At 39.1% G+C, this 26,854-nt stretch overlaps 1 protein-coding gene across 1 annotated transcript in view; it reads left to right on the forward strand.

Annotated features, from left to right (window-relative positions):
• Positions 1-26,854, forward strand: part of ERAP2 (endoplasmic reticulum aminopeptidase 2) — an 81,963-nt gene that overhangs the window by 29,725 nt on the left and 25,384 nt on the right. The window contains 7 exon segments of the mRNA XM_006885377.1: positions 8,594-8,748; positions 14,006-14,119; positions 14,840-14,875; positions 14,877-14,972; positions 15,156-15,287; positions 24,183-24,254; positions 25,232-25,407. Of these exon segments, the coding sequence (XP_006885439.1) occupies positions 8,594-8,748; positions 14,006-14,119; positions 14,840-14,875; positions 14,877-14,972; positions 15,156-15,287; positions 24,183-24,254; positions 25,232-25,407 (781 nt within the window).

The raw sequence follows: 26,854 nt of genomic DNA on the forward strand, positions 1-26,854 counted from the left end.
TAACAAGATCTAAATAATATATAGGAGCTTCTTGGGGCAAAGTCCACAGAGAGTTGCACCACTAACACAAAGACCATGTTTTTCTGACAGTTAGAAGCCAGAAAGTGGTGGGTTCTATAATTAGAATAAATAATTGTTTGGTTTATATGTACACACACACACACACACACACACAATCCTCATGCACAAGTAATCACAAGTTTGTGGGGTCATGTGCTTCCTCCGGGCTTGGGTTTGATGTGTGGTACTGCTCTTCTCCCCAGGAGCAAGGCCCTCGAGGCTTGGCCTAGGGTTTAGGGCAGGTGGTGGCTTAAAGCCCCAACGGTTCAAATTGTTTTTTTTGTCAAACATTCTTCTAGTGGTATAGCACTGGTCTGTGCATTGCTGTACAGAGGTAACTCGTGGTTGCTGTGATACTGAACACTGCGACACTGATTGCCAAATGTGATGATGATTACTCATGGTGGACAGTGTTTGGTGGAGTGTCCCGATTAAAACAAGCCTGGAAGCTGGAGTGGGATCCACTTCTGTAATGGCTTGCCTCCGGAAACTCTATGAACAGTGCTCAGGTCTTTCGTTCATAGGGTCTCTATAAGTTGTCTGTGACTTGATGGCACCTAACAACAAACAACATCTATCTATCTATCTATCTATCTATCTATCTATCTATCTATCTATCTATCATCTATCTATCCCAAAAAACTTGATCGTACTTAAGTGAAACCTATACTTGGATCAGGAGCCAGTCATCAGAAGAGAGCAAAAAAATACTCCATGGTTCAGGATCAGGAAAGGGGTGTGCCAGGGACGAATCCTATTTCCGTACCTTTTCCATCTACAGGCTGAACAGATCAACCGAGAGGCTAGGCTCTATGGGAGGAATGTGGCATCAGGATTGCAGGAAGACTCATCAATAGCCTATGTTATGCAGATGACACAGCCCTGCTTGCTGAAACTGAGGAGGACCTGAGGTATTTGCTGCAGAAGGTCAAGGACTGCAGCCTTCAATATGGATTGAAGTTCACTATCAAGAAAACAAAGGTTCTCACCACTGGGTGGATTGGCAGCATGATGATAGACAGTGAAGAGGTTAAGATTCCTAACAGCTTTGGTTTGCTTGGCTCCACAATCAACACTCTTGGTTCCAGCAGAAAGGAAACTAAAAGATGGATTGCATTGGGAAAGTCTGCTGTCAGAGACCTCTGAAAAGCAGTAAGGTTAGTCTAGAGACTAAAATGCAACTGATCCAGGCCATGGTCTTGGCAATTATTTGCTGTGACAATATGGACAATGACTAGGGATGATAGGAGAATTGATGCCTTTGATCTGTGGTGCTGGAGAGGAGTACTGAATATGGAATGGACAGCTAGGAGAACAAAAAAGTTTGCCCTGGAGAGAGTGAAACCAGGCTGCTTCTTGGAGGCAAGGATTCTGAAGCTCTGTCTGACATGGTTTGAGCATGTTGCAAAGAGGGACCAGTCCTTGGAGAGAGATATCATGCTTAGAAGAATGGAAGGACAGTGAGGGAAAACCGTAGATGAGCTGGACTGTCTTAGTTAGTGGGGTCATGGGAGTGAGCATGTCAGAGACAATGAGGTAGAACAGCAACAGGATAGAACAACAGGATAGAACAGATTCAGGGATGTTATACATAGGACAGTTATGAATAGCAAGTGACTTGACAGCACTTAACAACAACATTGTTGTTACATATCATAAAGCTGGATTCTCCAGTGGATGAACCTACAGTGGGTTTTCAGAGGCAGCTGATCTAATGGGAGGAGATTGCCCATTTTGCTCCTGTGGAACAGCTGGTGGGTTTGAACTGTGTACCTTTATTGTGCAGCTTCTTACCACTAGGCTAGAGCATTCTTAACATATTATAGAAATATTTATTATTTACTTGAACACTGTATTACTTGTTCAAGAAAAAAAAAGGAAACACTTGATAAATCTTACTCTCAATTAGAAACACGGTTTCAAACATTTATGCCCGTGAGACTTTGAAATGAAAGCATAGAAACAGCCCTAAAAGCCATCCTGAAGGAGTCGAAGGAAGAGCCTGATGAAGACACAGAGTGGTGTTCTAAAAACTGCTTCTGAAGCTTAAGCTGCTGGGCTGCTGTGTGCTCCCAAAATATGAAAGAAAAGGCTAGGTAGGCTTTGCTGAGCTCTTTACTCAACACTGACATTATTTCTTTTTAATAATAATTCACTATGTTGAGAACATGTGTACAATTAGCTTGTGAATGAAATATATGTGTACTAAAAATCTGACATCATACGTGGTTAGTTGAGGAGAAGCAGTTTGTTGACTTATGCCCTATGACCTTTCTTGGACAGCAGTGATTGTCATTGACATTTTTATTATCTTTCTCCACAATTACAAAATGTTTCAGTATATTATGCAGCCCACACGTGCATAAACAATCCTTTTTTTTTTCTACACAGTTAAGGCATATCATACCATTTTTTTTTTCAAATGGCACGTCCCATAATGTGCTTCCCATGTGTGTTATGTCTGGATGCATTATATGTGACAATAAAAGGTTTGGGTATATGTGTATATTTTCTAAGACTTACCAAATACCTCCATGTATATAACTTTGAATTTTTTCCAGAAATTATAAATGTGAAAAGGGTAAGCGATTACTTCAAGAAATACTTTATAAATACTGATTTCAGTGTTGTAACAAGGCATGCTAGAAATATGGGTCATATATTTAACAGTACTGTCTTACTAAGAGCTAAGCAAGACACAGTTTGAGATAATGGGAAACTGACTATATTTTATCTAGACAGAGGAATTGTCCCTTTAAGAATCTGATAAGGGAGATGGACTTTCTCTGCTCCATCCCCCAATGCACACAAACATATGTAATATATTTCATATATACTAATTTTTTAGTCATTTGGAGACTGTCCTAACAAAATTATATGTATTATTCTAGAAATCCAGATTCACCTAATTAGATTTAGGAAGACCCTGAAACTAGCTTTGTTCATTGTAGTAACTGTGTCCTCGAGGAGTTGAGTAAACTATGCTAATCTTCTCCTTTGAGTATAGAGAAATATTGGCTTAGCCAATTAGTGGCTTATAAGAGAAAAGAAGAACATTTCAGAGGTCTGGCAAGGAAAATTCTTTAAATCACTGGACTTTTTTCACCCTAAGTGGTAGCAAAATATATTGGTTTTTGTTTTGTTTAGTCTTTAATAGTATCCTTCATCCTGAGCTCTGATAACACTCACTCAAACACTCATTGCCTTCGAGTTGAAACTATTATCATAAGCTGACCCTCCAGTGTGTTTTCTAAGGCTGTGAGTCACACAGAAGGAGATCTCCTGCCTTCCACAGATCAGCTGATTGATTCAAATTGTCAAAGAGGAACTGCTGTTTAGTGAGCAGAGTACTTCACCAAGTAGGCCACAAAATATAGTAATAACACATAAGTGACAGGCAGTTCAGTGTCTACCTGAAGTGAAGAGGCCATTTTACTTCCATGGTGGTGGAAAGTCTATCATTGGAAAACATAATCATACCATAGGGAGGAAAGTGAACATATTAGGACACATATACAAGTGTTACATATAAAATACGTTATACCTGAGTTGCTTAAAGATAATTGTATCTCGAGATCCTGTGCCAGCCAAGACCAACGAAGTTCACATTGCCTTCTCTGCACCGTTGTTCCTGCCTTCTGGAGCACCAGCTCTCTCCTGTGCACGATAAAAACTCACAAGGAAAGACTGATTCCACCAGTTACAGGAAAGGAGGCAGCAGTTCCAACCCATAAGATCACCGTAGTACATGCTGCACAAGTCGGTATGCATATGCTATCAGTGTTCTGGAAAAGTCTCAGGCTGATGGACTTGCTCTTGTGAATGCTTTGGAAGACAAGCTCAAAGGGGAAATGATTGGTCTGCCACACAGGAGCTTATTCCTTCAGACACTGAAAAGAATTGCAAATAAAGATTACTCTGTGACAGCCAATTCTAAGACTGCAGAGGTAACTGCAGGAGTTTGTGAGCAAGGAGGAGAGTTGATTCAATCTGGTGCAGAGGAATGTTAATGTCTTCAAATTCACTATTCCTCAGATCACCAAGTGTAATTTCAACTGTGTCATATCTACCCAGTAGATACACTTATGTACACTACCTGGAAATTAAGCACCGTGTGATCAGGAGTGGGTGAAGATTAAAGCTCATACTTGGCTTAAGTTTTCAATAGGTGCCCTTGTTGTTTGCTGTTAAGTGCCGTCAAGTCGTTGGCGACTCACAACGACCCTTTGAACGAAAGTCCTGGACACCTGCATGACTTTCATCCTTTCTCCAGGTTCATAGGGTTTTTGGAGGCAAGCTATTTACGGAAATGGATGTCACTCCTGCTTCCAAATAGAAGCCCTTAGAAAAAGGAAATTAATATCATAGTGTAGGGAAAGAAAGATGATTGTATTTCACTTTCCTAAGGGATAGACGTGAGCTCCAGGGGCTTGTTGTTGGTGATTGCCATTGATTTGGAACCGACCAATACCTGACCCCCGCTGCCTTTTCAGAGGCACTCTTCTAGGGAAGATTGCCCATCCTTCTCCCGTGGCTTAGTGATAAGCAATTGTGCTGCAAACACAGAGGTACACAGTTCAAGTTCACCAGCTGCTCTGAGGTATAAAGAAGAGCAGTTTCCTCCTGCACAATTTACTGGCTCTCTAAACCTGCTGGAGGGTCAATTATAAGTCAACTCCAACTCAAGATCACACAACAACAACAGAAGGTTGAAGAGATACTGATGGTGAAAGGAAATTGGGCTCCTCTCCAAAATCAGAAAGAATTGATGCCCAGAGTGTTCCCTCTACTGCCTTGGAAGACTGTGTTCTCAATAACAAAGGACATTAAAAACAAAATAAACAAAAATATCCATTGTCATCAATTAAAGTGATTCTAACTCTTGGTGACTTGAATGTGTTAGAGAGTATAACTAGGTTTCATAGCATTTATTTAGTTGTAATCTTTAAGGACACAGATTGAATGGGCTTTCTCTTATAGAGCTGCTTGGTAGGTTCAAACTGTCAACTTTTCAATTTAGCTGATTATAAAATCCAAAATCCTTATAGAAGATGTTGTTGTTGTTGTTTGCTTTCAAATTACCTGTGACTCGTAGCATCCCTATGTACAATAACAGCTGTGAAGCCTGCCCTGTCTTGAGCCAGTCTCATTGACTCCCACACACCTAACCCAATTGCCCCAGCTACTGTATCAATCCATCTCATCCAGAATCTTCCTCTACTGTCCTTCCACTCTTCTGAGCATATCTTTCTCCAAGGATCAGTCCCTTCTGGCCACATGTACAAAGTATGTGAGACATAGCTTCAAAATCCTAGTCTCCAATGAGAAACTTGGTTTCACCCTCTTCATGACAAAGCCCTTTGCTCTCTTGATGGTCCATGGTATGTTCAAGACTCTTCTCCAGCACCGCAGCTCAAAGATATTAATTCTTCTTCTGTTATCCTTAGTCGTATCCAGCTCTCTGATGCATAGCAAACAATTGTGAAGACTATGGCCTATATCAAATGTACCTTAGTCTCTAGACTGGCATCATTGCTTCTCAGTACTCTGGAGAAGTCCCTGACCACAGATTTTCCCAGTGCAATTAATCTTTTGATTTCCTGACTGCTGGTGCCAAGAAGATTGATTGTGGAGCCAAGCAAGCTGTAAATGTTAACAACTTCAATCTCTTTTCCATCCATCATGTTGCTGCCAATTGGCTCAGTGGTGAAAATCTTTGTCTTCTTGATATTGAGCTTCAATCTATATTGAAGACTGCAATCCTTGGCCTTCTGCAGCAAGTATTGCAGGTCCTTCCTTTCAGCAAGCAAGGTTGCATAACACAAGTTGTTAATAAGTCTTTCTCCAATCCTGATAAAACATTCATCCTCATAAAACCCGTATGTTCTGTTCTGCATATAGAAGACAGTATATGATTGAAATATCAGCTATAGAGATTCTTTTTAAAGGATGTTCTCCCCAAACTCTCTTTCTCTTTTTTTCTTTTTGCAATGACTAGGGGTGATAGAAGGATAATTCATGCTTTTGAGTTATGGTGTTGGAGAAGAGTATTGAATATACCATGGACTGCTAGGTAAACGAACAGATTAATCCTGGAGAGGGTTAATCCAGGCTGCTCCTTGGAGGTGAGGATTCTGAAACTTTGTCTGACATACTCTGGACATGGAAAGAGACATCATGCTTGGGAGGGTGAAAGGACAGCGCAGGAGGGGAAGGCCCTCTATGAGGTGGATTAATTCAGTGAGTGGGGTAATAGGGATGGGTGTGTCAGAGACAGTGCGATTGCCACAGGACAGAGCAGAATTTAGGGCTATTGTACATAGGGTCTCCATGAGTCACAGGTGACTCAAAAGCACTTAACAACAACACAAATGAGTTTATTATATATCCCTAAAATTTTGATGATTCTTAAACACATTGGTGTCCATACCACATTAGTGTTTTAATCTTCTTTTCTTAGCCATAATGCAGCCAAAATATTTTCAGAGCTCAGCACCATTCTCTTTCATTGCTGTTGAACAGAAATAAATTCATAGCTGATCCTCCAGTAAGTTTTCAGAGATTACAAATCACACAGAAGATTCCCCATCTTTGTTCCCCTGGAGCAGCTGGTGGTCCAAACCACCTGTCTTTTGATTCGCAGTCCAACCCCTTACCAACTAGGCCACCAGAACTCTTTCCAGCACCACTGTTGTTATTGTTAAATGTCATTGAGTTGAGTGTATCTCAACACAGTTCCTTCTTGCTGTTGTTATGGACCATTGAGTGACCCTTTGTACAACAGCCCTGAAACCTGCTCTATTCTGTGCCAATTTTACTGTTTCTGACATATTGACCCTCATTACCCCAGTCACTGAATCAATCCATCTCATTGACAGTCTTCCTCTCTTTCTGCATCTCTTCACCCTTCCAAGCCTGATGTCCCTCTCCAAGGGTCAACCCCTCTTTGCAACATGTCCGCAGTATGTCAGACAAAACCTCAGAATCCTTGCCTCCAAGGAGCAGCATGCTCTCACCCTCTCTAGGATGAATCCATTTGTTCTCCTAGCAGTCCATGGTATACTCTTGAATACTCTTCTCCAGCTCCGCAGCTCAAAGGCATCAATTCTCTTTCTATCATCATCTAGCTCTCTGATGCATAGCAAGCAATTGAGAAGATTATGGCCTGGATCAGGTGCACTTTAGTCTCCAGACTGATGTCATTGCTCTTCAGTACTCTAGAGAGGTCCCTGACAGAAGACTCTCCCAATGCAATTCATCTTTTAGCTTCATGTCTGCTGGAACCAAGAGTGTTGATTGTGGAGCCAAGCAAACTTAAGCTGTTAACAATCTCAATTTCTTTGTCATCTATCATAATGCTGTCAATTGGCTTAATGGTGAGAATCTTCATTTTCTTGATGTTGAGCTTCAGTCCGTATTGAAGGCCACAGGTTTTGACCTTCTGCAGCTTCACGTCCTCCTCAGTTTCAGCACATAGGCTTGTGTCATCTGCATAACGTGGGCTGTTGATGAGCCTTCCGTCATGATACCACATTCCTCCTCATACAGACCAGCTTCCCACAGGGTACCTAACCTTCAGATACTGCCTAATTTAAAAGCTTTAGAGTTGTCATCAATAAAATGAATTTAATAATAGTGCCTGTTTCATGAAACTGTTGTGAGTACTACAGAAAAGGGATGTGCTGTTGACATCACCCAATAATTTCTGTTGAAGACAGTAACATTCCTCTGCACCAGATTGAATCAACTCTCCTCCTTGCTCACAAACTCCTGCAGTTACCTCTGCAGTCTTAGAATTGGCTGTCACAGAGTAATCTTTATTTGCAATTCTTTTCAGTGTCTGAAGGAATAAGCTCCTGTGTGGCAGACCAATCATTTCCCCTTTGAGCTTGTCTTCCAAAACATTCACAAGAGCAAGTCCATCAGCCTGAGACTTTTCCAGAACACTGATAGCATATGCATACCGACTTGTGCAGCATGTACTACGGTGATCTTATGGGTTGGAACTGCTGCCTCCTTTCCTGTAACTGGTGCAATCAGTCTTTCCTTGCGAGTATACCACGGATTTTCAAAAGAACAAGCAAGTCTGTCTTGGAGCAAGTGCAACCAGGGTGTTCCTGAGAGGCAAGGACGGTGGAACTTCTCCTTGCTCTGTTCTGATGAATGCCTCCTGGTCCAAGTATAGGCTTCACATAAGCACAATCAAATGTTCTGGGATTTTCACTCTTCTCCAAGTCAGCCACAGTTTGTTGTGTTCCACACAGTCAAACACCATTAGAATGGAAGAAAAACAGTTAAACATCCATGTGTTGCTTTCTGTATTCAAAACTGCATTGAATTTGTTCTGCTTGTTAAAGGGTATGGACAATTTTAGTCTAATATAAGCCACCACGTCAGTGTTTAGTTGTTCTAATGTAGTCAGAAAGTCTTGTATATTCTAAATGAGGTGATCATAACATATTTGATGAAGCCACAAGGCCTGTTTCTTATGTGGAATACATAGTGATCAGATATAACTGCTCTTGCTTCTTAGATCTGGTTGCCATTCCTGACTTTGAGCCTGGAGCCATGGAAAATTGGGGCCTCATCACTTATAGAGAGACATCGTTACTCTTTGATCCTAAGACTTCTTCTGCTTCTGACAAGCTGTGGGTTACCAAGGTCATAGCCCATGAATTAGCACACCAGGTAATTGGTGCTCCATGAAATTCTCTGAGTGTTAGCCCCAAAAAGCTTTATAGAGAACCACTTCGGTAATCCTGAAACAATATAAAAATCACATTGTTTACTTTAGAGGGAACCATAGGTGAGAAAGAATACAGCACATCACTTAAGAAAAGGCTAGATCTCTGAAATATGAAATCCATACTGAAAATTTATCAAAAATGAGTAATCACTATATTTTTTAAATGTATTATAGAAAAGAAGGGTGGGGCTATACAGATGTACACAGCACAAGACTGGAGATCCTACAAAGATGTCTATTAAAGGTATCTCTTCCTTTTACCCGCTAGTTCCCTAGCTTCCCCGTCCAGAGCAAAATTAATCTCCTTTCAGTTGAAAGCTGCTGTGATTGTACAGTATAATGAAGTAATCAAAGTCCAAGTCCTTACAGGGTGCCTAACCTTCAGATACTGCCTAATTTAAAAGCTTTAGAGTTGTCATCAATAAAATGAATTTAATAATAGTGCCTGTTTCATGAAACTGTTGTGAGTATTACAGAAAAGGGATGTGCTGTTGACATCACCCAATAATTTCTGTCTTCTATTGAATTATCTTTTTCTTCAAGTGAGCACATATATATGGAACTTTTCCAGTTAAATGGACAGGTAGTTGTGCCTGTCATATAGGGTAAGCACTTGATAATTGTTAGTTTCCAATGACAATGCTCATGTCTACTGCTACCACTTCTTGCTGAAAAAGGTACTCAACATTGTATTACATGTGAATATGGACTTGTAAAATGAGGTCTATAGACAGCAGACTATATCTACCCTCTTTTCTTTCTGAAAATTTCTAGCAACTCAGCAAATTTGTAAAAACAAAGAAATTATCTTTCACCATGTAGGTAGATAATATTCCTTTATTGTTGTTGTTAAGTGTCGATGAGTCGCTTGAGATTCATGGTAACCCTACGTACAACAGCTATGAATCCTGATCTACCCTGTGCCAACCTCATTGTCTCTGACATACACACTCCCACCACCCCAGTCATTAAGTCAGTCCATCTCATCCAGGGTCTTTCTCTCCTGTGCTGTGCTTCCACTCTCCCATGCATGATGTTTCTCTCCAAGGACTGGTCCCTCTTTGCAACATGTCCAATGTTTGTCAGATGGAGCTTCAGATTCCTTTTCTCCAAGGAGCAGCCTGGTCTCATTCTCTCTAGGATGAACCTGTTTGTTCTCCTAGAAGTCCATGGTATATTCGACACTCCTCTCCAGGACCAAAACTGAAAGACATCAATTTTCCTTCTTTTTTTCCCTATAATTATATTTTATTAATTTTCATAAACATTTACAGAGATTTTGGGTTTCCATTCATTCATTGTTGCACTATTCTCTCCACCCTCCTCCCAGTTTGTTCTTGTCCAAATGCCACAGTGCTTGTCAAAGCCAGTTCTGATTAATCTTTGTCAGTGTGTCCTTTGCCATTCCCTATCACTCCTCCCTGAGAGAGACTTCACCTGAGTCATAAGGAAAAAGGGATGGCGTATTCTCTTAGCTACTTCCTGCTGAAAAGGGACGCTGTGGGTTTCAGGGTGAAGATCTTCTCTCACTACTCTAAAGGGCCCCTTTGGCAGTAGGAAACACATAGACTATTATGGAGATTGATTTTGGAATTTAGATGCACTCTTATTGATTGTGCTTGGCCATACATGTTCATATCCTTGAAGATGTATCATGGGGGTGTTGCAACCTAGAAGACACAAATTTGACTAACAAGTTATAAGTACATGAGTCCAAAAATTATGGAAAAGTAAAAGAAAAGATTCTTTCATTGTTTTACAAACCCTCCCCCAGATCCCCTCAACCATGTAGCCCTCGCTCTAGTCTCCTGTGATGACAGAAATACCTAGTTATATATCTCTTTTAAACAGTTTTCTCCCTCCTCTGTTTCAGTGCAGTATACATTATTGAACCCATCTTACTCAATCTCTCCCCAACCCCAAGGACAGTCCCATTCTACAACAGTGGCATCATGTAATATTTGTCCTTTTGTGACTGGGATATTTCACTCAGCATAATGTTCTCCAGAGTCAACCATTTTGAATAATATTGCATGAGTTCCTTGTTTTTTAATGCAGCATAGTATTCCATTGTGCGAATATACCACAGCTTCTCTAGCCATTCGTTTGTTGATGAGCACTTAGGTTGTTTCCAACCCCTTGCTATTGTGAACAAAGCTGCAATAAACATGGGTGTGCATATATCTGCTTGGATGTCAGCTATGGTCTCTTCAGCAGCACATATACTAAAATTGGAGCGATACAGAGAAGATTAGCATGGCCCCTGCACAAGGATGACACGCAAATTCGTGAAGCAATTTTCCTTCTATCATCCCTAGTCATTGTCCAGCTTTCTGATGCATAGCAAGTAGTTGAGAAGACCATTACCTGGATCCGGCACACCTTAGTCTCCAGACTGACATCGTTGCTCTTCAGTACTCTAGAGAGGTCCTTTACAGCAGATTTTCCCAGTGCAATTTGTCTTTTAATTTCTTGACTTCTGGTACCAAGAGTGTTGATTGTGGAGCCAAGCCAACTAAAGCTATTAATCTCAATCTGTTCATTACCTATCATGATGATTCCCTTGTAACATCTAGTAAAGATACCTTTTGAAATTTTTCACTTTATCATTTATTATCATCATAATCAGAAGGTTTTCTTGCTTTTTGTCTTAAAATCAGTTAACTAAATACGTCTTGCCTAGGAGGCCATGTTCAGTACTTTGATCACCTACAAGCTGCTTCCTCTGGTTCAGAATGTTCCTACTAGCCCATTTCAAGTATTTAAATTACTAGGCACTGTTGTTGTTATGTGCTGTCAAGTTGCTTGCAATTCATAATTACTCTGTGTACAACAGTTCGGAACCCTTTCTTATCCTGAGCCAATCTCACTCTCTCTCTCACATCTACCCCCATTATCCCAGTTATTGTGTCAGTTCATCCCATCTGAGTTCTTCCTCTCCTGTGCTGTCCACCCTTCCAAGCATGAAGTCCTTCTCCAAGGACTGTTCCCTCCTTGTCATGTGCCCAAAGTATGTGAGATGGAGCTTCAAACTCCTTGCCTCCAAGGAGAAACTTGTTTTCACCCTTTCTAGGACAAATCTGTTTGTTCTCTTGGCAGTCCATGGTGTATGTTCAAGACTCTTCTCTAGCACAACTCAAAGGCATATGTTCTTCTGTTATTCTTAGTTTCAGTGTTTCCTTGCCCTGTTCTGAGGACTGCTTCCTGGTCCAAGTATAGGTTTCACATGGGCACAAACAAGTATTCTAGGATTCCCATTCTTCTAAAAGTTAGCCACAATCTGTTGTGATCCACAAAGTCAAACGTCTTTGCATAGTCAATGAAACACAGACATTCCTCCGGTACTCTCTGCTTTCAGCTAAGATCCATCTGACATTGGTGATAATGTCTCTAGTGCCATAACCTCTTCTAAACCAAGCTTACACATCTGGCAGTTCTTTGTTGATGTACAGTTCTAATCATTTTTGTATAATCTTCAGTAGGATCTTGCTTGTACATGGGAAATTAAATCTGAGGGTTCCTTATTTACCTGCCCCATGTCTGAGACTTTTAATCTCTAGTTTCTGTGTTCCCTTTGGGCTTTACTTGCATAGTTCCTTTTTTATGATTGAAACACCATATTGAATTCTTTTTCATTGACTCTTTTGTCTTTCTCTTTGTTTCCTATGACCATTCCTCTAAGTAAAACCTTGACGAGACCTCAGTAGTGAAAACTAGGTGAGCAGAGGTCTTTAAAACATAGTCACATGACCCAAAACCACCCTAATTCTCCAGTCTCATTTCCAAACTATCTGCCATTCCTTAACACACCAGTTTGCGTCACCTTTCCATGCCTTTGCTCTTGCTGTCTGATCTACCCTGAGCACAGACTACTCCTGGTGGATAGTTACAAAACTTACATAATAAATAATTTCTTGAAATTCTTATATATCCTTGCAGCAGAACTGATCATTTCTTTCTGGAATCCCCTTTGTCTCTGGCCCAGATATTGAACACAGCACCTGTTACACTGGCCTGCATTTTATTTGTCTACCAATTCATCTCCATAATTTGTCCTGGAAGGTGGCTATAGTATATACATCTTTGTCCTTATAACACATGGCAGAAGATGAAACATTTGGAAGATTCCCAATAGATTTTGTCGGTTCGTCATGTTGAAGGTCTTCTCTTCCACTGACCTTCTACCTTTCCCAGTATGATAGCTTTTCCCAAGGATTGGCCCTTCCTGAGAACATGCCCAAAGTATGTGAGATGAAGTTCCACCGTCCTTGCCTCTCAGGAACACCCTGGTTGCACTTGCTCCAAGACAGACTTGCTTGTTCTTTTGAAAATCCGTGGTATACTCAGTGTTTTTCTCCAACACTTTAATGCAAAAGTAGTAATACAGAAATAAAATATATGCTGCAGATTAAATGTAGGTCAAGGGTATCTATTTAGACTATTCTTCTGAATCTCTGCATTTTATTCACATTTTTTAAAGATCTCTGAACTTTAACACACCTTTAGTGGCAAAATTAATCTCTCTAAGAAAGTAAGGGCAAAGGTTAACACTGAATTTGCTCAGCAATACTATTATGTAATAGTCTGAGAGCACTAAATGAATTCTTATGGTTTTCTTAAGTACTTATTACTTAATATTAAAATATGGCCTTGCCAAGGAAATTTGGCCTATCTTTATCTTCAGGCCATAACTATAAATCAAGGTAAAATTATTCTCATTATGTAAAAGAAAAAACTATCCAATAAGAGATTTCCGTTTCTTACTTAACCTAATATTTAGGAATTGCAAACAGGAGTGGCATCTACTTCCTAAACAACATGCTCTGAAAACTCTATGAAATTTGAGAAATGACAATAGGTACAGAAAGGCTTCAGGTCTTTTGTTCATACGGTTCCTATGTGTTATGTTCGACTCGATGAAATCATCAACAACAACAATATTTAGGAAATGTTGGGAAGATGGAATAGGTGCTAGAGTGAATTAGACAAACAGGGGCAACAAGGACCAATACAAAAAAACCCCAAAACACCAACACAGAGAAATGAAGTGTTGGTGAGGACAATGAGAAGGTAAAGAAACAAGTAGAAAAAAAAGATGTACAAGAGAAAAGAGTAGTAAAAAGGGAGGAATTTTTTCTTCCTAAATTAATCTTTATTATATTCATTAAACTTCTAATAAAATTTAAATTTACCTCCTAGTGGTTTGGCAACCTAGTTACAATGGATTGGTGGAATGATATTTGGCTCAACGAAGGTTTTGCAAGATACATGGAGCTTGTCTCTATAAAGGCTACATATCCAGAACTACAATTTGTAAGTTTGTAATTTTGCATATATTCTATATTCTAAGGAATTATCAGTTTATTGTTAAACTATTTAGTCAGTATTAAGAAGACAATGTAGCAGTGTATTTTTTTAACAAAGGGTATTAGAGTTGATACACGAAACAAATCATAAAGCCGGGAGATACACTGATTATTTCAAAACAAGCAACACAAAAGCTTCCCTCAAAAGAAAGAGCAAATTAGTATAAATATACACTTGGGGGGGGGATGAGAAAGAAAAAAAAATCACTGTCCGTATACACTCACATGGTAAGGCCCATGACTACTAGATCTTGTGTTCTTGCTGTGTAGTCACTGAGTTGTTTAGTCCTAAAGCTTCATATAGGCTCACTTGCAAAATATGTCTAGTACATTTTCCTTGCAGGAGTGTTGAAAAGATTGCAGGCAATGGATATAAGGTCCTGGCACATAACGAATATTCACTAAATGGAAAGCTTTGTTTTTATTTCCAACTGCTTGAGTACTATAAAACATTGAGGCAATATCTGAGGGACTATTGGAGTTTTAACTTTATGAGGTAGACAACTGGGGAAAGGAAAATATATAAAGAGAAAGGACACCTTTTAAAGAAACATTAATTGATTCTTTACTTCTAATGACATCTTACTAAGCTTAGCATGTTTTCTCTTGCTTTGAAAGTGGGTAATAGCAAGTGAACAACTGAACAATTTTTCTCCTTTCTGTTTAGGACGATTCTTTTTTGAGTGTATGCTTTGAAGCAGTTGCAAAAAGACACATTGAACTCATCTCGCCCTATCTCCAATCCAGCAGAAACTCCTACTCAAATACAGGAAATGTTTGATGTGGTTTCCTATAACAAGGTAAGTAAATGCCATGTGCAGGTAAAGCTCTGCTTTCAAAAGATACATCGCTAGACCTGTAAAAACAACAGTTGTTAGTGCTAAGTTACCTTCTAATTTGCTCTTCAATTTTTCATATATCATACATGTTCAACTTCCTTTATAAACATATTACTTTTCTCCCATCATGTTTCTTTTCTTCAGGGAGCTTGTATTTTGAATATGCTCAAGGATTTCCTGAGTGAGGAGAAATTCCGGGAAGGAATAATTCACTACCTAAAGAAGTTCAGTTACAGAAATGCTAAGAATGATGATTTGTGGGATAGTTTGTCAAATGTAAGTTGTATGCTAAGTTACAGTAGATTGCTGTTAAGTCTAAAATAAAACCAATTAATTTTAAAATTATCCTATTTTATGCTGCCAGTACAAGGGTATGTGGTTCAAAGCAGGAGAAAGACAGGCAATCCCCTATTGGGGATTTACTGTCTCTGAAAACCTCCAGGAGGGTCAGCTATGGATCAATTCTGACAGGATGGTACACAACAAAAATATTTGTCCCCATTATCAAGGGTTCCAGGGGCCATAAAGAAAATAAATAACCTTCTTTTCCTCTGGCACCATTTAGACTTGTAAGTCATCCCCATGTACTGGAATAACCACCAAAAATATAGTCATCATTGCATAGAACCTGACTGATAGAAACCTTATCGGTGTCAAGGTAGAATTGTGCTTCACAGAGTTTTCAATAACTGGTTTTTCAGAAGTAGAGTAGGTCTTTCTACTGAGATACCTCTGGGTGGATTCAAACCTCTAAGCTTTGAATTAACAACTAAGCACATTACCAGGGACCCTAAGATGAAAGGCATTCTCCCTTTGAGGTTTCTCTCTTTGAGTTTTCATCTATGATTTATCATGCCTTTCTAGCTTCCCCTCTTCCAAGATCTTTAGATTTCCTACATTAGGCATGTAGCCAGGAAGGATCAATCTTTGGAGAAGGATATCAGGCTTCAAAGGGTCGAGGGACAGTGCAGGAAAAAAAAAAACCCTGGATGAGATGAATTGACACAATAACTAGGGTAGAAAGTGTAGGTCTATCAGAGACAGTGAGATTGGCTCAGGATAGAGCAAGGTTCAGAACTATTGTGCATAGGGTCACTATGAGTCGTAGTCAACTCGGTGGTACATAACAACAATCACCATATAATATACATGTGATGATACTGCTGCCCATATAATGTGATGATTTCCTGCTTAGCTTTATTCCCCAGTATGATGATCTATTGAATGAACCTAGTCTCTGCTTCACAAGAAGAAATCTTGCTCGATATTCACTTGTGTTTCCTACTTGAAATGTCTTGAAAACAATTCAAACTCTGCCAGAGGATAGCCACCTGCACTTTCACTTTTTCATTATCAGGCTGCTTCAGTCCTCGTTGATTTCTCTCTCTGCTGAATATTTACCATCTGTCCCAGGCAGTGATATCCTCTTTAACTGTGTTCACTTCTAACATAACAACAACAATAAGAGGAATATGCTTTTTTAAAAAAAGTATCATTACACTAGCATGGTATTGATTGTATAATAGTGATATTTAATGATTGATTAAAGAATCCATAGTCACTAGTCTTCTGAATTCATGTACTACAACAGGAAAGGCAAAGCAGAAAACATGTAGACATTACATGTTTCTAATAGTTATTAAAATACTTAAAATTTTTCAACAGTAATCTTTTACAGAATTATTAGACTGTTTGAATCTGTGATTTCAGATAAGAGTACTTAGCCATTTTAGCTAGAAGAGGTCCTCACTTCTTTGTAAGCATTTATGTCCCAGAGGCAGTAATAATATTGTTCAACATTTATACAGCATCTTAAAACTTAAAAAAACATTTTCGCTTATGGCAAGCTCTGGTGGCCTAGGGGCAAGAAGGTGTACTGCAACGCCAGAGGTGCACGGTTCAAATCCACCAGATGCTCTGCTGGAGAAGGAGGAACAATCTCCTCCTGTACCAGTCAGATCTGATTTGACGGTAAACACACACACACACACACACACACAAAATAAATTTTTTAAAAACAAAACAAAAAAAGCCATTTTCACATGCATCATCTCGTCTGACTGTGCACTTATAAAAGCTTGAACCCAGACAGTACTATTTAAGAGTAATTTTTCTGGTTAAAGAAATAAAGAATGAAAATCAGATATTATTTCAAAAATAACTGAAACCTCTTACTTGAATTTCTTGAAAGTCGTGAAAAGGACCAAAATACAAAGTCTTAGTAAAACTTGGGAAAATCTTCTTCACCACCCTTTTCGGTCACACTCCATCTCTGAGGTTTCCACTAAATCTCTTAGCACCTAGCTTCCTGTTGTTCTTGTCCCTCTGTGTTGCTGTATGTAGGGTTGTGTGTGTATGTGTGTAAACACCAATTAGGTCTCTTTTTCCCCCCAACAAGTTTTTATTAAATTTTAAATTGGTTTGCATACAAAAATTGTATATACATTGTTTCACACTTTCCTTTGTTCACAATGTGTTTCATGCCATCATTCCTTTACATTGTGTTTTATAAAATTAATCACCATTAATCTATACCCACCATTACCCTATCTTTTCAGAACCCCCCTCAGCCCCTCTTCTCCCCCCCCGTAACCCTTGCACCTTCATTTTACTAGTTATCTTCCCATTTTTACAACAATGAGAAGACATTGCTTTTTGGTGTACATTTGTTTCTAATACTTGAAATATCCATGTGAACTAGGTCACCAGGCCTCTTTTATATAGAATGAGAAGTAATTAAATGGTAAATTTGGCCTGCAATTACAGGATTTATTTTCCCAGCTCATTTGAGGGAGTAATCAAACTATAAACAGTCCTCTGTTAGTGTTTGCACACCATGCTTATAACTATCTCAAGAAGATAAGGCAAACACCCAGACTCTTGGCCCCGTCAGTCCTTTTTATTTTCATAGTAGTTTATTCACAAAATTCAAATATATTATTTTTCACATAATATCCTTCCCATTTCTCTCATCCGCCATCAAACTGTATGACTCCATGATTAATTCCCCCTCATTGTACTTCCTCACCCATCTGCTTCCCCCCCCTTTGGATTCTCATGCTCATTCTATAGTAATGGTTTTATACAGTATTTGTCCTTATGAGACAGAGTTAGTTCACTCAGCATGATGCTTTTCAGTCCCTCTCAAGTTAGGTAATAATTTTATACTGGTTTACATACAAAGTTCGTGAAGTTCATATACATTTTGTTTCACACTGGACCTTTCCCCTTTCCTTTACTCATCCCTCCCTCCACCCATCAAATTATGTAACCCTATGTTTAAACAGCCCCCCTTGAATCCTTGTGCATGCTCTACAATAAAGTCAGTTCCTTTTTTGAGCTACTCTCCTCACCTCCGCTGTGTGCCAGTGACCCTTAGTTCATTTTACCTGTAGACAATGCTCATATGCCATTTATCTTCTCCTATGTATGCATATGCGTGCATGCTCACACACATGTGAGCATACATGCCTATATATAATCTGTTCTAGTTATAAACCAAAGATGATTAGATTTGGAATTCACCATACTCAGTTTTTTCCCTATTACTTTTAAATATAATTACATAGAGACATTAGGATTCCAATAACTGTTTTGTTGTGATTGTTAGATATCTCCGAGCATATTTCAATTCATCAAGACTCCATGTAGCAAAATACAATTGCCTTTTCTATAATCTTTCAGAAGCATATTGCAAGGTCTTTCTCCTGTGAAGCTGTTGGTTGGGTTTGAATCACTACCTTTCTGTTAACAGCCAAGGACTTTTTCAACCCCACTCAAAAAAATCTTGACTTGCTGCTACTCAAAAAGGACATTCCATTGGGTTTTTGAGGTTGTAAATCTTGGTAAGAAAAGACAACCTATCTTTTTTCCTTGAAGCTGCTGGAGGTCAAAGCTGTGCACTACATTATTGTGCACTACATTACTTCTTTAATAGAGATATTAGGAGACACAACTTAATCTATAATTTTACCCCATTGTCCAGATAAGAGCACTAAACTTAAAGAGAATGATTTACCCATGTACCAACGTCATATACCAAGTAAAGAAGTCTGCTGACACAGTGGTTAAAGTATTAGCCAATTAACTGAAAAGTCAGTGGTTCAAACCCACCAGCTGCTCCTTAGTAGAAAGGCGCAACAGTCTGCTTCTGTAAAGATTTACAGTCTTGGACATCCTATGGGACAGTTCTACTTTGTAGTACAAATAAGTCACTGTGTGTGACTTGACATCGTCAGTTTAAAGACAAAGGTGTGCCTCATTCAGGTCATGGTTCTTTTCAATCAATTGCTATGCATCTGTGAGCTAGACAGTGAACTCTGTGATATACAAGAGTAAAACAAATGAGTCAAAGGAAGCACTGGTGACCTACTGAATAAGGATCTGCACTGTCAACTCAAATCCAGGTCATTTGACTCCTCCGGCTGCTCCAAGGAAGAAAGATGGACAATCTCCTCCGACAATATGCTGGGGGTCAACTATGAGTCAGTTCCTGCTGAGATATGACTAAGAGTCACTTGCCAATGAATGATGAGTGAATAGTGAGTTGGAATTAACAACAAAGTAGAAGGTTTCTAGTCCTGGACATATTAGGTCAGTGCTTCCATCCTTCTGATTTGTAGTCAGCCTTTCAACTCCATCACTTCTAGTTATCAAGAGGGTTTCTCCTTTAACTCCTAGAGTTAGCTGACTCCCTCTGACACCAAGTGACACCATACTATAAAAACAATAAATTCCTGAAAACTTGATACTCATTACTGTGTCACATAGAGTTAATACATGATGATAGAAATTTGGGGACTCAAACAGTACTTTCTCGCTATTATTCAAAAAACTATTCACTACCATTTGAATAGGGAGCTCTGGTGGCTTAGTGGTAAGGATTCACATTGACAAGCCAAAGGCATGCAGTTTATATCCACCGGCAGCTCCATGAAGAAAGATAGACAATCTCTTGTGTGATTTACAGTCTCTGATTCTTTGAAGGGTCAACTATGAGTCGGTTCCAACTGAATGGCATGTAACAACGCTGGAAAGACTTATGCATTTTACTTTTTTTGTTTTAAGTTGGTTTTTTTTTTTTTTGAGTAGGGTTGGTGGGACCCAAGTTGATTTTCTCGGATTCCATTCAGTTTGTGCACTAACACTACTGTGGAAGTTTTTGCAGTATTTATCCACAGAAATACAGGTATTTGCCCTGTTGCAAAGGAACTTTGATTATATCTGATAGAAAAAAAAAAGTGAATTCTAGACAGACTTGTTCAAATTCCAAATAGAGGCCCAAGTAACATATATAATAAAAGAATTAAGTAGGACCTTTCCCAGGCCTAAGAGAAGAAACTAAAGGAAAGTTCAACACTTTCACAAAGGCACTTAAATTTCTAAAATGTCTATTCCAACACGTTGAACTTCTTTAGAAATGGAAAAACATTTTCATTGGTTCTCTTTCAAACATTCATATACACTATATCCTGAAACAGTAATTACAATTGACCAATACCTTTTACCACAAGGTCTCCTCAAATCTTACCTGTACTTTGCCTTTCCTTTATCCTACCCATCCATTCTCTAATCTCTGCAGCCCCAGTAATTTTTCCCCTTTTCCTCCCTCTGTCATCTTCTTCCTCTTTTTTCTCCCATTCCCCTTCCATCTTTGAACATGTTCTATTCCAAGGTCTTAGCTGTGTTATTGTTGTTTTTTGGTGCCATCAAGTTGAGTACGACTCATAGTGACCCTATGAACAAAAAATCTGAAACCAGTCCTGTCCTGTGCCATCCTCACACTTCCTGACACACAAGAACCCATTGGAGCAGTCACCGTATCAGTCCACCTGGCTGATGGTCTTCCTCTCCTTCACTGACCCTCCATCATTCCCAGCATCAAGTCCTTACCAAAGGAACAGCACCTTCTGGTAGAATGCCCAAAGTGTATAAGGCAGAGCCTCATCATATTTGCCTCCAAAGAGCACTCTAGCTGCACCTTCTCCAACACATATCGATTTGTTCTCCTTTCTCAATTTTAAACCATGCAGTGTTCCCCTGCTCTGTTCTCACAATAGCCTCCCTGTCCAGGTATAGGTTCCATATGAGCACAATTAAATGCTCTGGAACTCCCATTCTTCTCAGTGTCAGCCACAGCTTGTCATGATCCACACAGTCAAATGCCTTTGCAGAGTCAATAAAGCATAAATAGACATTCTTCTGATATTCCTTACTAGGATCCTCATGACATCAGCAATGATATCCCTGGTACCATGGTCTCTTCTAAATCCTACTTGGACTTCTGGCAATTTCCTATCTCTGTACTGTTCTAGTAATTTTTTTTAATAATCTTCAGCAGTATTTTGCTTACATGTGATTTTAATAATGCTGTTTTGCCCTGTGCATTCCAGTCACCAGTTATCATTAATGCATCTTGATTCCATGTTTGGTCAATTTCAGACTACTAGACTTGGTAAAAATTCTCAATTTCTTCCCCTTTGGCTCCAGATGTAGGAACATATATTTGAATGCTAGTGTTAACAGGTCTTCCCTATATGCGTATGGATATTATCCAGTCATTCACAACATTGTATTTCAGGATAGAATTTGAAATCGACATTTTTTACTATGAATGCAGCACCGTTCTTCCTCTGTTTTTCATTTCCTGCACAGTATACCATATGATTATCTGATTCAAAGTGGCCAAAGCTGGTCCATTTTATCTCTCTAATGTCCAGTACATTGATGTTCATGCGTTCCCTTTTATTTTTAACAATTTCCAGTTTTCTAACACTTAAAGTGTTCCATGATGTTTGTTATGGGTTTTAATTACAGTATTCATGTTGTCAGTTCAGCCATTCTTGACAGGATGATCCTTTTTCACCCTGATCCTTTACAGTGTTCATTGTCTCTGCATCTATTTCTGCTCTCCCTCCCACCTCCAATGTTCACAGTACTGGTCTTATACAGTATTTGTCCTTCTGTAGCTGAATTCTTTTACTAAGCATAATGTCCCTTGGGCTTGTCCATGCTGTGGAGTGTTTTACTAGTTCTCGTTTTCTAATGCAGTATGGTATTATTCCATTATGTGAATGTACCACAATTTTTCTATCCATTTGTTTGTTGTGAGCATATGGGCTATTTGCATCTTCTTGCTACTGTGAGTAATGCTGCAATAAATGTTGGTATACATATCTAAGTTTGTGTCTCAGCTCTGATCTCCTTGGGGTATATTATCAGTAGTGGAATATGTGGATTATATGCGGTTTCTCTTTTCACCTCTTTGAGGGAATACCAAACTGTCTTCCATAGTGGTTGTACCATTTTACAATCCCACCAGGAGTAAATGGGAGTGCCCAGCTTTTTCACTGATATTTATTATGTGTTGTCCTGCTAAACCACTATTGTTGCTGAGATGAAAGGCTATGTCATTGTTGATTTGTAACAACTAAAACCAAACAGGAAGAAATAAAATATTTCTACAAATGTTTGCAGTCCAAAATTGATCAAAATGCAATCAATATGCATTAATAATTACTGATGATTGGAATGGAAAATTTGGAAATAATGTGGTAAGAATGGTAGTCAGAAAGTAGGGATTAGGTGGCAGAAATGAGGAGGGAGATAGAATGTTTGCTTTTTGTGTACTTCATGAAGACTATTGTGTCGTCCATCTGCTTGAGGGTCTTCTGCTCTTTTGTTGACCCTTCACCTTTCCAAGCATGATATTGCTCTCCAAGAAATAGCCCCCCTTCCTACAACAACATGCCCAAAGTATGTTTAGGCATACCTTTGTCATCTTTGCCTCCCGGGAGCACTCTAGCTGCGTTCTCTCCAAGACATATCTGCTTGTTCTTTTTGCAGTCCATGTGATATTCAATTGCTCAGAGAAGCAATTCTTTGGAAAAAGGCATCATGCTAGGAAAGACAGAGGGTCAGGATGAGAGAGGAAAGACTGCCTGCCTCAATAAAGTTGATTGATACAGTGGCTGCAGTAATGGGCACAAGTGTGTCAGAATTGGTGAAAATGGCACAGGATAGAATAGAGTTCAGGTGTGTTGTTCACAGGGTCACCATGAACCATACTTGACTTGATGGTACCGAACAGCAACAACATAACTGCAAGTGAATTTGAGCATTTCTTCGTGTGTTTGTTGGGTATCTGAATATCCTCCTTAGTGAACAGTTTTTTTTCATGTCTTCTGTCCATACTGCCAATCTTTTTCTTGTTGAGGCACTATAGTAGTCTGTAGATTTTTAGTTATGAATGCTTTGCCTGAAATATCATTGCCAGATACTTTTCCCAGTCTGTGGGCTTTTCATTTCAGCCTTTTGGAAAATATTTTTATGCACACAGGGGTATACTATATAGAAGGTCCCATTCGTCAATTTTATCCTCTTCTGGTTGTATATTTTTGGCTGTGTTTGAAAGCCTATTCATGCCATAGTTTGGAACTTCTAAATTTGTTCTTACTTTTTCCTCCGATGATCTTTATTGGTTTTGGTTTTACTCCTTCAGTCACTGATCCATCTTGATTTGGCATTTGTGTATGGAGTGAGATGTGAATCTTGTTTCAGTTTTCTGCAGATACATGTCCAGTTTTGCCAGCACTATTTGTTAAAGAGTTAGTTCAACAACACTATCTTTTTTAAAAAACCAAACAGAAAATCTTATGTCTCTCTCATTGCCATCAAGTCAAAACTGACTCATGGCTGACCCTTTAGCAGGTTTTCTGAGGCTGCCACTGACACTGGAAGAGATTGTCTATCTTTATCCCTTGGAGCCACTGGTAGATTCAAACCTGCAGTGAAGTGTCACCTTTGAACTAGTAGCGCAACTCTCTACGGACCAAAGCTTCCTTTTCCTCCTACAGTCACCACAAAGATATTTTATTTCCCATTTTCACTTTTTGTTGATGAATTAAGTATTAAGTTTACACATAGCTATATGAATAATTATTTGCACCCAGAGTCATGCAGTTCGAACCCATCAGATGCTCTGCTGGAGAAGGATTGGCTATCTCCTCCTCTACCAGTTGTACCTGATTTGACGGAACACACACACACACACACACACACACACACACACACATAATTAAAAAATTTAAAAACATTTGCACTTATGTATAATAATATAATATTTTTCCAACTCTTATTACCCACATGATGGTGTTCTTTATTCTTTTATAGAGTTGTTTAGAAGGTGAATTTACATCAGGTGGATTTTGCTATTCTGATTCCAAGAAGGCAGCTAAGTACACAGTACAAATAGAGCTCCAGTGCATCCTTCTGACCTAGAATGAGAATGATTTCTACAGTAGCCTACTGCTCCCTTGAAAAAACTGGAGAGGAAGACAACTCCATGGTTTTCCAGAGAATAAATTTGCAAGTTCAAGCCATACAGAGGACTGGGGCTGTCCCTACTATTTTTTTTTTCTACTCTGAAAATTATGCTTTTCTACAAGTGCACTCCAGTCGAAAGAGTCAAAATTATTTTTTGAGTGGTTTCTGCTGCATTCGGCATTCCCTTAGGCTCTCAAAAATGTCATGTCAAATGTATTGTTGGTTTTAGAACCAGACTGTATGACTTTTCTGTTTTTGTTTACCTCAGAGGAATTACTGGGTTACTGTAGAAGAGAAACATAAACCAGAATTTAAAAAGAGCCAATTTTTTAAAAAGAGTCATGATAATGCTCTAAGTTAATTGTTGTTAGTTGTTGAGAAGAAGCTACTTTGAGAAGATCCTGTATAATGGGTTATAAAGGAAGGAGCTGCATTATATAGTTATCAGAAATCCATTCTAGAAGCTGAGAAGCTGAAGGTTTTGTTCTCTGCTCAATATACATCTCTACTGGTGTAATACTGTCCTGTTGGCATATTCACAACCTCTTTAAAGGCAGACATTTCACATCTCTTAGGTTTCACTGCTACAGTGATAGATGAAGAGTTTTCTTTGGGGAGGTGTGGAGAGGGGGTTTCAGGCTCAGCCACTCCCCATGTCTTTCTCTTTGACCTTCCTGCCACATGTGAATCTCCTTCAGTTAACTTGAAGAGAATGTAGTGTAGAGGCCAAAAGAACCCAGCTGTCCCTGCCTGCACTGTTCTCCCCTGATATTACAGCCAGGGCCTGGATTCCACTCCTGCTCCCATGCCTTGTTTCTGGCATTTAGGGTTCAAGTTTTGGAAGTCTTAGGATTACCCCTTCTCCTTTGAATTATCAAGGCCATTTCTCATTTCAGCTCAACTTCCTGGCCAAGAACTTTGAAGTCAAAGAGATGATGACTACATGGACTCTCCAGAAAGGAATCCCCCTTGTGGTGGTTAAGCAAGAAGGGAATTCGCTCAGATTGCACCAGGAGCGCTTTCTCAAGGGCGTTTTCAGAGAGGATCCTGAATGGGGGGCCCTGCAAGAAAGGTGACTGCTTTTCTTCTTTGGTCTAGTTTTTCTCATCTTGATTTGTTCATTATTGTTTCATTAACTTCCTTTCAGTTCTTCTGCCAACTCTGTGGGATGTCATTCCTGCATAAGAATAAAAGGCTTAAACCAGCCTTGGTAACAGATTTTAAGAGCTTTAAGTGTTTGAGACTGCTTTGTTCAACAGTCCTATTCCTATTAATCCCGTGTTCTGATTCAGAAGTTATTTCATGATATTTCTATTATAATGTTTCCTGAGCACTAACAGTACAGTGGTTAAAGCATTTAGCTGCTAACCAAAAGTTTGGTGGTTCAAACTCACTGGCTGCTCCACAGAAGAAAGATGTGACAAACTGCATCTATAAAGAATGTGGGTTAATAATCATGGGGTTGTACAAAATGATGGGGGGGGGGTGTGAGGAAAATTGGAATAATTTGGTCTGAAAAACAATGTATTCAACTTTTATAAATAAACTAGTATAATAATAACAGTTAAAAAACGAATACAGCCTTCAAAATCCTATTACCCTCAAACTCATGTTTAAATTCCAGAAACTCACAATTCCAAATAAAAAGAGAGACAAAGACAAGAACCTTTATTAGAAAGTTTATCCAACAGAGAAGGTATCCCTGGTGGTGTGGTTCACAGGCAGTTGCCCTAATCAAAATTCCCCCTCTCTGTCCCTTTTAATCTATCAGCAGCTCTGAGGTTGCCAGATAATCTCCTCCTGTGTGATTTATAGCCCCAGAAACCCAATGAAAAAGAATGAGCATTAAATTGGTTTCAACTGGACAGCAACAAGATGGACAGATCGACAGACATACAACAGGGAAAACCAATAGCACAGCAAGCTGCATTTCAAGAAAGGTTTCCCAAACTCCCTCTATCTACCAAGTGTTCAGTATATAGGAAAGAGAAACAAAGGCAGAGGGGTGTAATCAGTAGGGTCGCAGATGTCCCATAATTAAAATTTGTGTTAAATGTCTTGTCTGGTGCTGGTTATCATTTCATCAGTTTGGAAGCTTTAGGGCTTTGACTCTGCCTGTCAGTTCAGACATCCTGAGATATTGTCCAGAGTTAACGCCAACCTGTTCCACAACTTCCAAGATTTATATCCTAGTTAAGGAGATAAATTTATAGTAAATCATTAGCATAGATTCAGTTACATGAAAGACAAAATGGTGTTAGTACTGCCATCTACTTCCCTTCAACCCTATGGGCAGTTCTTTTCTGTCCTGCAAGGATGTTAAAACTTGAATCAATTCATTGGCAGTGGATTGAGTTTGCTTTAAATAGACTCTTCATTATTGGATTTCTGAATCTAGTATGAGTGACTGAATCATATCTTAGGAAGCATTATAAAATTAAGGTATCTTATTAGCAGAGAAAGGATAAGCTTTATATGATAAATTACATGGTAAAGTTTCCATTTGTTGCCTTTTGTTT

The sequence above is a fragment of the Elephantulus edwardii genome, unplaced genomic scaffold (assembly GCF_000299155.1).
Source record: "Elephantulus edwardii isolate Elephantulus edwardi_28Jun2011 unplaced genomic scaffold, EleEdw1.0 scaffold00043, whole genome shotgun sequence".
NCBI classification, from domain to species: Eukaryota; Metazoa; Chordata; class Mammalia; order Macroscelidea; family Macroscelididae; genus Elephantulus; species Elephantulus edwardii.